This window comes from Schistocerca americana, chromosome 3 (genome assembly GCF_021461395.2).
Source record: "Schistocerca americana isolate TAMUIC-IGC-003095 chromosome 3, iqSchAmer2.1, whole genome shotgun sequence".
In the NCBI taxonomy this organism is placed as follows: Eukaryota; Metazoa; Arthropoda; class Insecta; order Orthoptera; family Acrididae; genus Schistocerca; species Schistocerca americana.
The window spans coordinates 317,909,427-317,925,222 of record NC_060121.1 but is presented as its reverse complement, the minus strand read 5'-3'; the positions used below and the strand labels follow the sequence as shown (position 1 = coordinate 317,925,222).

General features: G+C 45.4%; 1 protein-coding gene across 1 annotated transcript in view; it reads left to right on the top strand.

Moving 5' to 3' along the window:
- Nucleotides 1-15,796, top strand: part of LOC124605180 (carboxypeptidase N subunit 2-like) — a 110,032-nt gene that overhangs the window by 63,774 nt on the left and 30,462 nt on the right. The window contains exon 3 of the mRNA XM_047136694.1: nt 13,444-13,857. Coding sequence (XP_046992650.1) covers nt 13,444-13,857 — 414 coding nt within the window. The remainder of the gene's footprint in view (nt 1-13,443; nt 13,858-15,796) is intronic.

Genomic DNA, 15,796 nt, shown 5'->3' with positions numbered 1-15,796 from the left:
CCACAAAGTTTCAGTGTCCTACGGTCAGTCGCTTTTCATGAGGGTGCTCTCAAGTAGGTAAACTTTAGTTATAATCACCCGTATATACTCTTAATAATAGAGGAACACCGATTGATCTTTCAATGTATTATATTTAATGCATTCTGAACAAAACATGAAAATAAAAAATTCAAAAACAAGGCAAAATTTTTTGTCAAATACTTTATTTAAAGGTAAGAAACAGGACAGATTAGACAAACATTTAATGTGTCTTTGAATGAAGTTCGAAATCATGTATAGAAATGAGGTGCCGATTTGGAATTGAAAGTTCAATGTTTAACTTAAAATCTGAGAATTATAAAGAGTACTAGAGGATATTTTCTGGATGTACTTTTATTCAGTGGTCTCATGTCACTAACGTATAAGTTTCTCGGCTGCTGTACATGACTTTGAGCGCCACTGGAAGGTGTGTCAAATGGTTCTCTAACCCATTTTATTTTACACAAATCATTCAACAAAATATTTAACAGGTTTTTTAAACTTTTGTCATTGTTTACGTTGATCAGGTTGTTCGTGAAATGACCCATGGTAGAACCAGGGACTTTTCAGACGAATACCAGGCGAGGTACTAGGGGAACAGAGAGAGTCCCAGTTGGGAACATTTGGGAGGGGATCTCCAGTTCTGTCGTTTGCGTTACAACTAAGGAAACCTCCCAGTAACCTGGTAAGAACCGAGAGATGGAAACCATTTCTTATGTAATTCCCAGACAAAGCATTTGGTACCTCGGTATCTGACAGAGAGTATTTTTATATCTTTGTATAGAGTAAGTCTCATGGTTTGCTTTACATGTGCAGTGTACTGACACCGATGGGCCAAACCATTCTGACCACCTCCCACCGTCAAACTGAATGCCCCCTGGTAATGTTGTGAGCATGTGACCAATAGGATTTTTTACTTATTAGTCTTCTCACAGGACTGATGCGGTCGGCCATGAATTCCTGTCCCATGCCAACCTATTCATCTCAAAGAAGCACTTGCAACCTGCACCCGCAATTATTTGCTGGATGTATTCTAATTTTTGTTTTTCTATATAGTTCTACCCTTGTACAGCTTCCTCTAATACCACGGAAGTTATTCCCTGATGTCATAATAAATGTCCTACCATCCTGTCCCTCATTCTTGTCACTTTTTACTATATATTCCTTTCCTCCCCTATTCTGCGGAGAACCTCTTCATTCATTATCTTACCAGACCACCTGATTTTCAACATTCTTCTGTACCACCACATCTGAAATGCTTCGGTTCTCTTCTGTTATGGTTTTCGTACAGTGCAAGATTCACTGCCGTACAATGCTGTGCTCCGAACATACATTCTCACATATTTCTTCCCCAAATTAAGCCCTGTGTTTGATACTAGTAGACTTCTCTTGACCAGTGTTAGTCTGGTTTTATGTCCTCCTTGGTCCATCTGTCATGAGTTTGAGAGATTGCAGGGCACTCTCACTTCTGATTCGGTGTCATGCCGCTTAATGTTCTTGGGGAAGATGATCTTTATTACGATCTGACTTCCTACATCATGATGAAATGGTGGGCACTAATTAAGGCTCTTGCTTGTGTGCTCTAGTGAAGCAATAGCGGTAAGATTTACCTGCATTCAAAGGAATAGGGTGCCTATTTAAACGACTGCAGTAAAAGCGTACAGCGACTGTGGGCCGAGGGGAGCACGGTTTTTCTGCAGAACCTGGGGGAAAACATTTCCGGACGGCCGAGTTTTGCGGCCCCATTGTGCAGACAGGTTTGGATGGCGCCTGTCGGTCGCCGGCCGTGTCCAGGAAGGCTGACTAGCGCTGAGAAGTCGCCACTGCAATGTGCAGCGCATTGTGGACCGGAAATAAAGCAGAGGATAGGCCCTTGTTAGGCAGAGAGGCCGACGAGACAACTGTGAGCGTTCTGCGAATTTCCGTGGGACAGGTCACTGGCGCCCAGACGTGCAGACTCTGTTACGAAACATACACTCCTGGAAATGGAAAAAAGAACACATTGACACCGGTGTGTCAGACCCACCATACTTGCTCCGGACACTGCGAGAGGGCTGTACAAGCAATGATCACACGCACGGCACAGCGGACACACCAGGAACCGCGGTGTTGGCCGTCGAATGGCGCTAGCTGCGCAGCATTTGTGCACCGCCGCCGTCAGTGTCAGCCAGTGTTTGCCGTGGCATACGGAGCTCCATCGCAGTCTTTAACACTGGTAGCATGCCGCGACAGCATGGACGTGAACCGTATGTGCAGTTGACGGACTTTGAGCGAGGGCGTATAGTGGGCATGCGGGAGGACGGGTGGACGTACCGCCGAATTGCTCAACACGTGGGGCGTGAGGTCTCCACAGTACATCGATGTTGTCGCCAGTGGTCGGCGGAAGGTGCACGTGCCCGTCGACCTGGTACCGGACCGCAGCGACGCACGGGTGCACGCCAAGACCGTAGGATCCTACGCAGTGCCGTAGGGGACCGCACCGCCACTTCCCAGCAAATTAGGGACACTGTTGCTCCTGGGGTATCGGCGAGGACCATTCGCAACCGTCTCCATGAAGCTGGGCTACGGTCCCGCACACCGTTAGGCCGTCTTCCGCTCACGCCCCAACATCGTGCAGCCCGCCTCCAGTGGTGTCGCGACAGGCGTGAATGGAGGGACGAATGGAGACGTGTCGTCTTCAGCGATGTCTGCCTTGGTGCCAATGATGGTCGTATGCGTGTTTGGCGCCGTGCAGGTGAGTGCCACAATCAGGACTGCATACGACCGAGGCACACAGGGCCAACACCCGGCATCTTGGTGTGGGGAGCGATCTCCTACACTGGCCGTACACCACTGGTAATCGTCGAGAGGACACTGAATAGCGCACGGTACGTCCAAACCGTCATCGAACCCATCGTTCTACCATTCCTACACCGGCAAGGGAACTTGCTGTTCCAACAGGACAATGCACGTCCGCATGTATCCCGTGCCACCCAATGTGCTCTAGAAGGTGTAAGTCAACTACCCTGGCCAGCAAGATCTCCGGATCTGTCCCCCATTGAGCATGTTTGGGACTGGATGAAGCGTCGTCTCATGCGGTCTGCACGTCCAGCACGAACGCTGGTCCAACTGAGGCGGCAGGAGGAAATGGCATGGCACGCCGTTCCACAGGACTACATCCAGCATCTCTACGATCGTCTCCATGGGAGAATAGCAGCCTGCATTGCTGCGAAAGGTGGATATACACTGTACTAGTGCCGACATTGTGCATGCTCTGTTGCCTGTGTCTATGTGCCTGTGGTTCTGTCAGTGTGATCATGTGATGTATCTGACCCCAGGAATGTGTCAATAAAGTTTCCCCTTCCTGGTACAATGAATTCACGGTGTTCTTATTTCAATTTCCAGGAGTGTATTTGTGAAGGCTATCAGCAAGTTTATGACCGTTTTTTGGAAACTTCGAAATGGACGCAACAGGGGAGATAATGGTCTTTTTATGGAGGGCTGTGGTTCCATCCTGGTCATGTTGTTAGCAAAAGGCACAGCATAATCGCGTGGGAAAGAGGCCTCGAAGCTCGATCTTTTTTCCTTTTCTCCCAAGTAGCTTTAAAGTCTCTGATTGGTCAAATCGGTGTATGCAAAGCTAGGGGCGCTCTCCCACTTCGAATGCCGCGCTCCACCTCGTGATTGGCTTGTGCGAAAGTGGGAGAAGTCTACGATGTATATGTGTTTGGCAACCGAGCTGACAAGGAAAGTGGAAAGAAAGAGAAGTGGCCACTCTTGTACTGGCGCTTCGATAGTGAAGAACTGAAGGTCTCTACCTAAACGTTGAGACTTGTGTCCTTTGCTAGTGTGCCACTTGGAGCCTGTGCCAGTCACCTAATGAACCGTCAGAGGTACTGCTTCTAGCATCACGCACACAACGAGTAATGCGTCGGTGTACTTATTTGTCTTGAGTCGGCCTTCTAAACATTTGACATATTCCGTCACGCATAATCGTGGGACGGAGTCAAATTGGTTTGACAGACCAGCAAAGGGGTCCACCTGCACCCTGGAATCCAGCGGGGCTTCAGAGGCTCACAGGGAAGTACCTGCGTTCCAAATTAGCCGAACACGAGACCGAGTACTTGCATTCTTCGGGCGCGCGCCATCAATAACAGATTGCTGCCGTCCATGATTTCAGTCGCCAAAAGCGTCATGGTGTGCGGCCCTGACCGGTGCTACGGCGTAGGGCTCCGATACATGCCTCTCAGCACCCTGTTCTTTCGAACCATATTTTTCTTTTTGGGATAGTAGAGTATATAGATGCTTGATTGTGGGGTAGTTTTTGTGCCCTACCCCGGATTCACGTGTATGAAGTCAGATAGAGAGATTAGTCTTCTGGTTAGTGTCGTTTGTCGATCCCCAGATCGCTTTGTCCACCATAGACCCCATATTATTGAAAGCGTTTGTCAAATGAAAATGTTTGTGTGTCGTTCCTTAAGTCATCTTTTTTGTCTTGCGATGTTAAGGATGAATAAATCTATTGTCATTTAGATCACAACTCCTCCCTGTGTTCTGATTAACATTGCCTTTGTCATTTTTATTAAAGTCAAGATTGTAGAAGAAAGTAGTAAGTTTTCTTAACTTCACCTACTTCGTGCCCATCAGTCTTGATGGTAAATTTCTGGTTGTTCTCAAAAATGGTTCAAATGGCTCTAAGCACTATAGGACTTAACATCTGAGGTCATCAGTCCCCTAGACTTAGAACTACTTGATCCTAACAAACCTAAGGACAGGATTCAAACTTGCGACCATAGCATCAGCGCGGTTCCGGACTGAAGTGCCTAGAACTGTTCGGCCACAGTGGCCGGCTAGTTGTTCTCGTTTCTGCCACTTTTCATTGCTTTCGTCTTTCTTAGATTTGCTCTCAGTCCATATTTCGTACTCATTAGACTGTTATCCCATTCAGCAGATCCTGTAATTCGTCTTCACTTTCACTGATGATAGCAATGTCATTAGCGAAACTAATCATTGGTATCCTTTCACCTTCAATTGTAATTCCCCTTTTGAACCTTTCTTTTATTTCCGTCATTGCTTTTCCATGTATAAATTGAGTAATAGAAGCGAAAGGCAACATTCCTGCCTTACACCTCTTTTAATCCGAGCACTTCGTTCTTGGTCTTCCAGTCTTGTTGTTCCCTCTTGGCTCTTGTATGTATTGTGTATTACCCGTATTTTTCCTATAGCTTACCCCTATTTTTCTCACAATTTCGAATATTTTTCACCATTTGGCATTGTCGAATGCTTTTTCCAGGCCGACAATTCGTATGAATGTGTCTTTATTTTTCTTCAGTCTTGCTTCCATTATCAACCGCAGGGTCAGACTTGCCTCTCTGATGCCTTTAACTTTCCTAAAGCCAAACAGACGATCATTTAACAGATCCTCACTTTTGTTTTACATTCTTCTGTATATTATTCTTGTCAGCAACATGGATGCATGAACTGTTAAACTGATTGTGCGATGATTCTCGCATTTGTCGACTGTTCCCGTCTTCGTAACTGTGCGAATGATGTTATTTCGAAATTCACATGGTTTTACGCTAGAGTCACACATTCTGCACACCAACGTCTTGTTGCCATTTGATAATTTCAGAAATTCTGATGGAATATAATCTATCCCTTCTGCCTTATTAGATCTTCTCCAAAGCTCTTTTACGTTCTGAGTGTCATACTGGATCCCCTATCTCTTCTACAGCGACTTCTGTTTCTTCTTTATCACGTCATCAGACAAGGATTCCCCCTCAATGTACTCTTCCCTATCTGCTCCCTCCTCTACATTTAACAGTGGTTTTCCCGTTGCATTCGTAATGTTACCACCCTTGCTTTGAAACTCACTGAAGTTTGTTTTGACTTTTCTGTTCGCTGAGTCAGTCCTTCCGACAACCATTTCTTTTCCGATTTTTCACATTTTTCACTCAGCCATTTCATCTTAGCTTCCCTGCAATTCCGATTTATTTCATTCCTAAGGGACTCGTATTTCTGAATTTCCCTGAACGTTTTTGTACTTCCATCATCGATCAACTGAAGTATTTCTCCTGTTACCCACGGATTCTTCGTAGTTATTTTCTCTGTCCTTACGTTTTTCCTTCCAGATTCTATCTTTGCCTTCTTCAGAACTGTCTGTTCCGCTTCAACTGTAGTTCCTACAGAGCTGTGCCTTATTTCCTCCGAGAAATTCTAGTGTATCTCTTCATTCATGTGTACTTCCGTATCCCACTTCGTTGCGCATTGATTCTTCCTAATGTATCTCTTTAACACCAGCCTACCCTTCATAACTACTAAATTGTGATCTGAGTCTATATCTGCTCTTGGGTACGCCTTGCAATCCAATATCTGACTTCGGAATCTCTGCCTGACAATGATATAATCCAACTGAAATCTTCCTATATTTCCTGAGCTTTTCCAAGTATACCTTTTCCTCTTGTGATTCTTGAACGGAGTATTCTCTATTCCTAGGTGAAATTTATTGATTAGATTAGATTAGTACTTGTTCCATAGATCATGAATACGACGACACTTCGTAATGGTGTGAAACGTGTCAGGTTAATAAAAGGTGTCTATACAAGATATTACATTAGACAAAATATTACATGACACTCAATATTTTTTTTTTTTTTTTTTTTGTGGAGGTTGGGAAATTACCCACTTACTATATCCAAAAATTCATCTAATGAGTAGAAGGAGTTGCCATTAAGAAATTCTTTTAATTTCCTTTTAAATGCTATGTGGCTATCTGTCAGACTTTTGATGCTATTAGGTAAGTGACCAAAGACTTTTGTGGCAGCATAATTTACCCCATTCTGAGCCAAAGTTAGATTTAACCTTGAGTAGTGAAGATCACCCTTTCTCCTAGTGTTGTAGCCATGTACACTGATATTACTTTTGAATTCGTTCGGATTGTTAATAACAAATTTCATAAGTGAATAGATATATATATTGTGAGACTACAGTGAAGTTTTCTAGCTCTTTAAATAAGTGTCTGCAGGATGATCTTGGATGAGCTCCAGCAATTATTCTGATTACACGCTTTTGTGCAATGAACACTCTTTTACTCAATGATGAGTTACCCCAGAATATGATGCCATACGAAACCAGGGAATGAAAATAGACGTGGTAAGCTAATTTACTCAGATGTATATCGCCAAAATTTGCAATGACCCTAATAGCATAAGTAGCTGAACTCAAACGTTTCAGCAGATCCTCAGTGTTTTTTTCCAGTTCAACGCCTCATCAATGCATACACCTAGAAATTTTGAATAGTCTACCTTAGCTACCGATTTCTGATCAAAGTCTATATTTATTAATGGGGTCATTCCATTTACTGTTTGGAACTGTATATACTGTGTTTTGTGAAAGTTTAATGAGAGCCCATTTGCAGAGAACCACTTAATGATTTTCTGAAAAACATCGTTTACAATTTCACCAGTTAATTCTTGTCTGTCGGGTGTGATAGCTGTACTTGTACCATCGGCAAAAAGTACCAGCTTTGCATCTTCGTGAATATAGAATGGCAAGTCATTAATATATATTAAGAACAGCAGAGGGCCCAAGACCGAACCTTGCAGAACTCAATCAGTCTTTTACCTCTCTCATTCCTAGTACCAAGCCCCTACTCTTCTGTAACCTTTTCTTCTACTCTCTCCCCCACAACCGCATTCTAGTCGCCCTTGACTATTAGATTTTCATTTCTCTTTACGTACTGAATAACCCATTCAACATCCTCCTACACTTTCCCTATTTCTTCATCGTCAGTTTGCAATATTGCCATGTAGATACTAACTATCGTTGTCGGTGTTGGTTTGCTGTCAATTCTGATGAGAAAAACCTATGACTAAACTGTTGATAGTAGCTCAAAATCTGTCCTACTTTCCTATTCGTAACGAATCCTACTCCCTACCGCTGGTGCTGTTGATATTACACTAAACTCATCTGACCAGAAATCATTGTCTTATTTCCATTTCACTTCACTAACTCAAATACATCTAGATTGATCTTCTGCATATCCTTCTCCAGATTTTCTAGACTCTCTACCACTTTCAAACTACTAACATTCCACGCCCCGACATGTAGGATGTTACTGTTTCGTTTGTTATTCAGTCTGTTTCTCATGGTCCCCTCCCCATTGGCAATCCCCTCCCGGAGACTATTCCAGAATCTATTGCCAATGGAGAGATCACCATGACACCTGTTCAATTACAGGCCACATGTCCTGTGAAAACCCATTATGTGTCTTTAATTCAGTGGTTTCTATTGCTTTCTGCATTCCCATGCCATTGATTGTTCCTGATTCTCCCTCCTCTTACGAGAGGGTTACCTACACTCTAAAGTAGGATAGGTGGTGTTCTGTGGTGTTCTGTGGTGGATCTGCTGGTGCAGGCTCAAGTGTTTCACAGGACATGGTTCAGCGCACCCTGCTGAACATGGGGCTCTGCAGCACAAGACTCGCACGTGTTTCCACGTTGACTCAACGTCGTCGTCAATTAAGATTACATTGGGCACTGAATAGTCGAGATTACACTGTGGATGAATGGAAACTTGTCGCCTAATCGGATGAATCAGATTTCTTGTTAGATCAAGCAGAGCGTCGTGTGTGGACAAGCCGTCACCCAAGCTGCTCGAATCTCGTGCAGCATCACGGCAGCAGATCAGTGGGAGTAGTATTATGTATTGGGGGACGTTCACGTAGGTTTCTGTTGCAGCCGTGGTGGTAATCGAAGGTACTATGACACCTGTGGACTAAGAGAACATTACTGTAGACCACCTGCAACGCTTCATGCTCGATGTCTTCCCCGACGGTAGGATAACAGTTCACGCCAGAAATTAGAGTCATGCTACAGGAGACCACCTGCATCCCTTGGTGCGTGATGCCTTCCTGACGGTGGTGGCATCTTCTAGCAGGACAACGGTGTGTATCACAAGGCCAAAACAATGCTAGAGTGGTTTGAGGAACATAATAGTAACGCATATTGATATTGGCTACAAAATACGCTCCATCTGAAGCTGATGAAATCCATCTTGGACGCTATTAGGCGCCTGTTGCGCGCCTACAAACGACAGGTCCCTAATTAAAGGGAACTGCGTCACCTGTGCTTAGACATCAGGTGCTACATACCCTCGAAAATCTACTAAACACTTGTCGAATTTACGTGGCGAAAATCTCTGTAGTACTGAGTTCAAAAGGTGGACCAACACGCTGTTAAACAGGTGATCATAATGTTTTGGCTGCTCAGTGTATTTCGCTCATGCTGCTGTGACGTTGTTACTGTATGTGTTGGAAACATCCAAATATTTTTGAAGTATTCACATCTCACAAAATATTCTAAAAACGTTGTGTAGACGCCTCAATACCTTCGATAACAGTGGCCTAAGTGACATTCCACTGCTCGTTGGGTTTTGTCAGAGGCCTAAAAACAGGGCGCTAATGAATGTTGTAATGGCACGGGTATAGATGCTGTCTCGGAGCAATTGAATCTGTTCTTGCGCTTGTTTGATCCAGAGAGTTAGCGTAGTGGACGGAGAAGCCACAGCATACTGTGGACGGTGGATGCGCAGGTTGCAGGGCACACATGGGGAGAGCGTTTAGTAGTGTGCGATGCAGTCAGTCGCCGTCGGGGAAATGCCGAGCACTGGAGACGAAGTGCCATTCTAAGCTGAAGCCTATACACCAATTTGTTGCAGATGTTATGTGGAGCCCCTCAACGCCCATACTTGCATGGTGGTTATACAGGGTGTTTCAAAAATGACCGGTATATTTGAAACGGCAATAAAAACTAAACGAGTAGCGATAGAAATACACCGTTTGTTGCAATATGCTTGGGACAACAGTACATTTTCAGGCAGACAAACTTTCGAAATTACAGTAGTTACAATTTTCAACAACAGATGGCGCTGCGGTCTGGGAAACTCTATAGTACGATATTTTCCACATATCCACCATGCGTAGCAATAATATGGCGTAGTCTCTGAATGAAATTACCCGAAACCTTTGACAACGTGTCTGGCGGAATGGCTTCACATGCAGATGAGATGTACTGCTTCAGCTGTGCGGCGATGGTCATCAGGTCTCAGCTTAAGATGTCCCTTGACAGCACTTACCCGGCCCGTGGCTAGCAAGCTGCCCCTCTTCGGATAGCACCCAAGACTTCACCAAATTCTCCAACCAAATACTATATGCGAATGCAAACAAAATACTCAGAGTTAATTAGATTTATTTTGCAGATGGTTGGCTTGACCTCTGCAATCATCTGTGTCATCCGCTTTGATATCAAAGTTTAAATTAATTGAGAAAAAGTCTGTCACATGATGGCTGAATAATTAATGAAAATCAGAAGGAAACAACAGTCTGATACCAGCCTAATGCGCTTCAACACCATCTGGTCTATCTAATGGATAGGACAATATTCCTCCCATTATTATGCTACCCTGTGTTTCTTTCACTGTCATTCTCACAAGCCTTAACAAATTTTCAGGGGTTCGTAGTTCAATCAAAGTAACTTAAAATTACAGTTGCAATGTTAATACTGTCAAATGCTGTTTTGTGGCCAATGAAGACATGATGCATGCCAATAATAAATTCGTCCGTTTGTTCTGAAATCTGTCTTAGAGTGAAGATTTCCCTTGAAGTAATCCACATCAGTATGAGTCAGTCTCTCATTCTGAATATTGGGAAAAGATAGTCAAACAGTACGTTAGAGAATATATATTACTAGCAGACGAATCTACAATTGCCAGGGTATTCATTTTCCCAGTTTTATTACAAACGAAAAAGATGAACTATGTTTGTAGTGTGATAGCTAAAAAAATCATTTCCATGTATCCTTGAAACACCTTTGAAATCATGAAACAGTCGTACAAAGAAATACGCATTAAAAATGTGTAAATACAATATCCGGAGCAGAGGTTGTACGTTGGACATAGTTGCTAAGCGTGTCAACAACGTGATTTAGAAAATGTTCCTACGGCAATGCCTCTTCATAATTCTATAGACTACTATTTTCTTCGTCTATAGCGTTTGTGCTTATCAGTTGATAGCTGTCGAAAGAGCTGGCAGGTGTCAAGGATTTCTTAAGTTGACTCCACTGCAGGAGTGCTTAGTAATAAAGAATAAAATTCTTGATGCGGCATTTTTTCACGCATTTCATTGTTTATGACCTCATAGCTCCTGAACAATGTGTGGTAGCGCAATATAATTTTTCAGGTGCATTTAGCGGCATATGTGGATACTGTCTGCAAAATTTATTACGAATAGAACTAGTAAGCACGGAAGCAATAAATTTCAACTTCATACACGATGCAGCAGTTTTTGCACACATTTCAATTTTTATGACGTCATATCTCCTGCATTAAGATAGGTAGGTGGTTCTTAGCACCACAAGGCTCGTTGCCTGACAGTAAGGTACACGTGTACCAAGTTTGGTTGAAATCGACCCAGTGGTTTAGGAGAAGACGCGGAACATACACACATACGTACAACTACCTTTATAATATGTACAGGGTTATTACAAAAGATTGAAGCGATTTCACAGCTCTACAATAATTTTATTATTTGAGATATTTTCACAATGCTTTGCAAACACATACAAAAACTCAAAAAGTTTTTTAGGCATTCACAAATGTTCGATATGTGCCCCTTTAGTGATTCGGCAGACGTCAAGCCGATAATCAAGTTCCTCCCACACTCGGCGCAGCATGTCCCCATCAATGAGCTCGAAAGCATCGTTGATGCGAGCTCGCAGTTCTGGCACGTTTCTTGGTAGAGGAGGTTTAAACACTGAATCTTTCAAATAACCCCACAGAAAGAAATCGCATGGGGTTAAGTCGGGAGAGCGTGGAGGCCATGACATGAATTGCTGATCATGATCTCCACCACGACCGATCCATCGGTTTTTCAATCTCCTGTTTAAGAAATGCCGAACATCATGATGGAAGTGCGGTGGAGCACCATCCTGTTGAAAGATGAAGTCGGCGCTGTCGGTCTCCAGTTGTGGCATGAGCCAATTTTCCAGCATGTCCAGATACACGTGTCCTGTAACGTTTTTTTCGCAGAAGAAAAAGGGGCCGTAAACTTTAAACCGTGAGATTGCACAAAACACGTTAACTTTTGGTGAATTGCGAATTTGCTGCACGAAAGCGTGAGGATTCTCTACCGCCCAGATTCGCACATTGTGTCTGTTCACTTCACCATTAAGAAAAAAATGTTGCTTCATCACTGAAAACAAGTTTCGCACTGAACGCATCCTCTTCCATGAGCTGCTGCAACCGCGCCGAAAATTCAAAGCGTTTGACTTTGTCATCGGGTGTCAGGGCTTGTAGCTATTGTAAACGGTAAGGCTTCTGCTTTAGCCTTTTCCGTAAGATTTTCCAAACCGTCGGCTGTGGTACGTTTAGCTCCCTGCTTGCTTTATTCGTCGACTTCCGCGGGCTACGCGTGAAACTTGCCCGCACGCGTTCAACCGTTTCTTCGCTCACTGCAGGCCGATCCCTTGATTTCCCCTTACAGAGGCATCCAGAAGCTTTAAACTGCGCATACCATCGCCGAATGGAGTTAGCAGTTGGTGGATCTTTGTTGAACTTCGTCCTGAAGTGTCGTTGCACTGTTATGACTGACTGATGTGAGTGCATTTCAAGCACGACATACGCTTTCTCGGCTCCTGTCACCATTTTGTCTCACTGTGCTCTCGAGCGCTCTGGCGGCAGAAACCTGAAGTGCGGCTTCAGCCGAACAAAACTTTATGAGTTTTTCTACGTATCTGTAGTGTGTCGTGACCATAGTCAATGAATGGAGCTACAGTGAATTTATGAAATCGCTTCAATCACTTGTAATAGCCCTGTATGTATTCCTAGATAGTCGTTCGACTCACCTCCTTTCTGCTATAGAGTGCATGTAATTTCTCACCTCTACTGCTGGAGAAGTTTCTCCTCATCCTTTTCTCCTACTTTCCCAATTCCTCCAGGAATGCCATTCCAGCAGCTGTGCTGGAGAGCTCGTATGAACTTTGGAAAGTAAGAGGCAGTTGCTGCTAGAACTGAAGATGTGAAGATGACTCGTGAGGTTTGCCCATGCAGCTCATTAGTTGAGGGGATCACCGGCAGAACGGAAGATTCCGGTTTCGAGTCCCTGTCCAATCTGGCAGGAAGTTTCAAAATGGTTCAAATGGCTCTAAGCCATCTGAGGTCATTAGTCCCCTAGACTTAAACCTAACTAACCTAGTGACATCACACACATCACACACAATCATGCCCGAGGCAGGATTCGAACCTGCAACCGTAGCAGCCGTGTGGTTGCGGACTGAAGCGCCTAGAACCGCTCGGCCACAGCGGCCGGCCGGCAGGAAGTTTCAAACAAAAGTATTTAGTAGGACAGAGAGATCTACGGAATAATTCCACACTTTGTATTAACGCCTGCAGGTTATGCACATGAACGGGGTGGGCCTGGCGTCCATAACGACCAACGCCTTCGACCAGCTGCCGGACTTGTGGTCGGTGAGCCTGGAGCGCAACCACCTGTCATCGGTGCCGCCCTTCGTTTTCGTGCGGAACCGGCGACTGCACTACCTGTCGCTGCGGAGAAACATGCTCACGGTCCATCCGGGAGAGCCACTGGTGGGCGCCAGCAGCCTGGAGGTGCTGGACGTGTCCGAGTGCGGCATCGACGCCGTGTACGACGCCACCTTCCGCCCGCTGCGCAAACTCCGCCAGCTGCACCTCGAGGGCAACTTGCTGAGGGTTCTGCCAGCTGCATCTACGGCCCCGATGCCGCAGCTCGTCCGCCTTTTCCTGCAGCGCAATAATTTGCTCTTCTTTCCCGGCGATGCCATCAAGGTGAGTGTCATATGTCCTTATATACTGCACTGTGCAAAACTCGAGTTTCTCCAGCCATACGAAACACTCGAACAACTTAGGCTACATTCACAGTGGCACCGACATCAGTCGTCAGACGCCGTCGTCAGAGGTCGTCATATAGCATCGGCCGACAGCGTGGTCACAGTACGACCGGTCTCTAGCATCAATTTTTGGCGGAATCAAGGTGGTGTTGTTAGGTTAGGTTAAGATAGGTTAGAATCTATTCTATGTATGAAGTAGGTTAGATTTTAACCTCACTGCTAGGAGGCGAGCACTGCATTGCGGCTTTTGCTCTGAAAAGTAATACTGTACATTCTGTTATCATTTAACGGAGTTAGCAGACAATTTTTACTAATATACACTACTGACCATTAAAATTGCTACACCACGATGATGACGTGCTACAGACGCGAAATTTAACCGGCAGCAAGAAGATGCTGTGATATGCAAATGATTAGCTTTTCAGAGCATTCACACAAGGTTGGCGCCGGTGGCGACGCCTACAACGTGCTGACATGAGGAAAGTTTCCAACCGATTTCCCATACACAAACAGCAGTTGACCGGCGTTGCCTGGTGAAACGTCGGTGTGATGCCTCGTGTAAGGAGGAGAAATGCGTACCATCACGTTTCCAACTTTGATAAAGGTCGGATTGTAGCCTAACGCGATAGCGGTTTATCGTATCGCGACATTGCTGCTCGCGTTAGTCGAGATCCAATGACTGTTAGCAGAATATGGAATCGGTGGGTTCAGGAGGGTAATACGGAACGCCGTGCTGGATCCCAACGGTCTCGTATCACTAGCAGTCGATGTGACAGGCATCTTATCTGCATGGCTGTAACGGATCGTGCAGGCACGTCTCGATCCCTGAGTCAACAGATTGGGACGTTTGCAAGACAACAACCATCTGCACGAACAGAACGACGACATTTGCAGCAGCATGAACTATCAGCTCGGAGACCGTGGCTGTGGTTACCCTTGACGCTGCATCACAGACAGGAGCGCCTGCGATGGTGTACTCAACGATGAACCTGGGAGCACGAATGGCAAAACGTCATTTTTTCGGATGAATCCAGGTTCTGTTTACAGCATCGTGATGGTCGCATCTGTGTTTGGCGACATCGCGGTGAACGCACATTAGAAGCGTGTATTCGTCATCGCCATATTGGCGTATCACCCGGCGTGATGGTATGGGGTGCCATTGGTTACACGTCTCGGTCATCTCTTGTTCGCATTGACGGCACTTTGAACAGTGGACGTTACATTTCAGATGTGTTACGACCCGTGGCTCTATCCTTCATTCGATCCCTGTGAAACTCTACATTTCAGCAGGATAATGCACGACCGCATGTTGCAGGTGCATGTGTGCCTCGCCGCGCCTCTGGTCTTCCTAGGCGTGTTCCGCTAAGCCTGGGAGGTAGTAACGTAGCCCAGGTTAGGTTAGATGGGCCCAGACCCCCGAACGACTGGGTGACCGGCCCGCCACCTGAGTAGGAGTGGGTCCTTGGCCGCTAGGTGGAAGCTCGGGCTAGTAGAGGGCCAAGGGCGAGACGTGCATCTGCTTCTCCGGAGTGCAGGGTGCACTTGCCGATGCGGGACGAGTGAAATCGGCTGTGACCAGATACTGAAGAGGAAAAATGCGCTGGATCGGTGTGTCGAACCGGGCAGCTCTGCGGGGTCCTTGGTCTAGGGGTGGGCGAACTGCAGTCAGTCCCTCCCCCATGCCAGAGGAACCGGTCTGGGGTGAGAAACGTGGCTCCCAATCTTGTTTCGCTTGTAAAATACTTGATGGCTACAGAAGAGACAAGCGATTCCGGTCCTCCCATAAGGGCTTCGATGCTAACTGATCCCTCGCCACAAGGTGGCCTGGATCAGGCAATGGAGGATAACATTATGAGCAGGCATACAAGGATCACTCA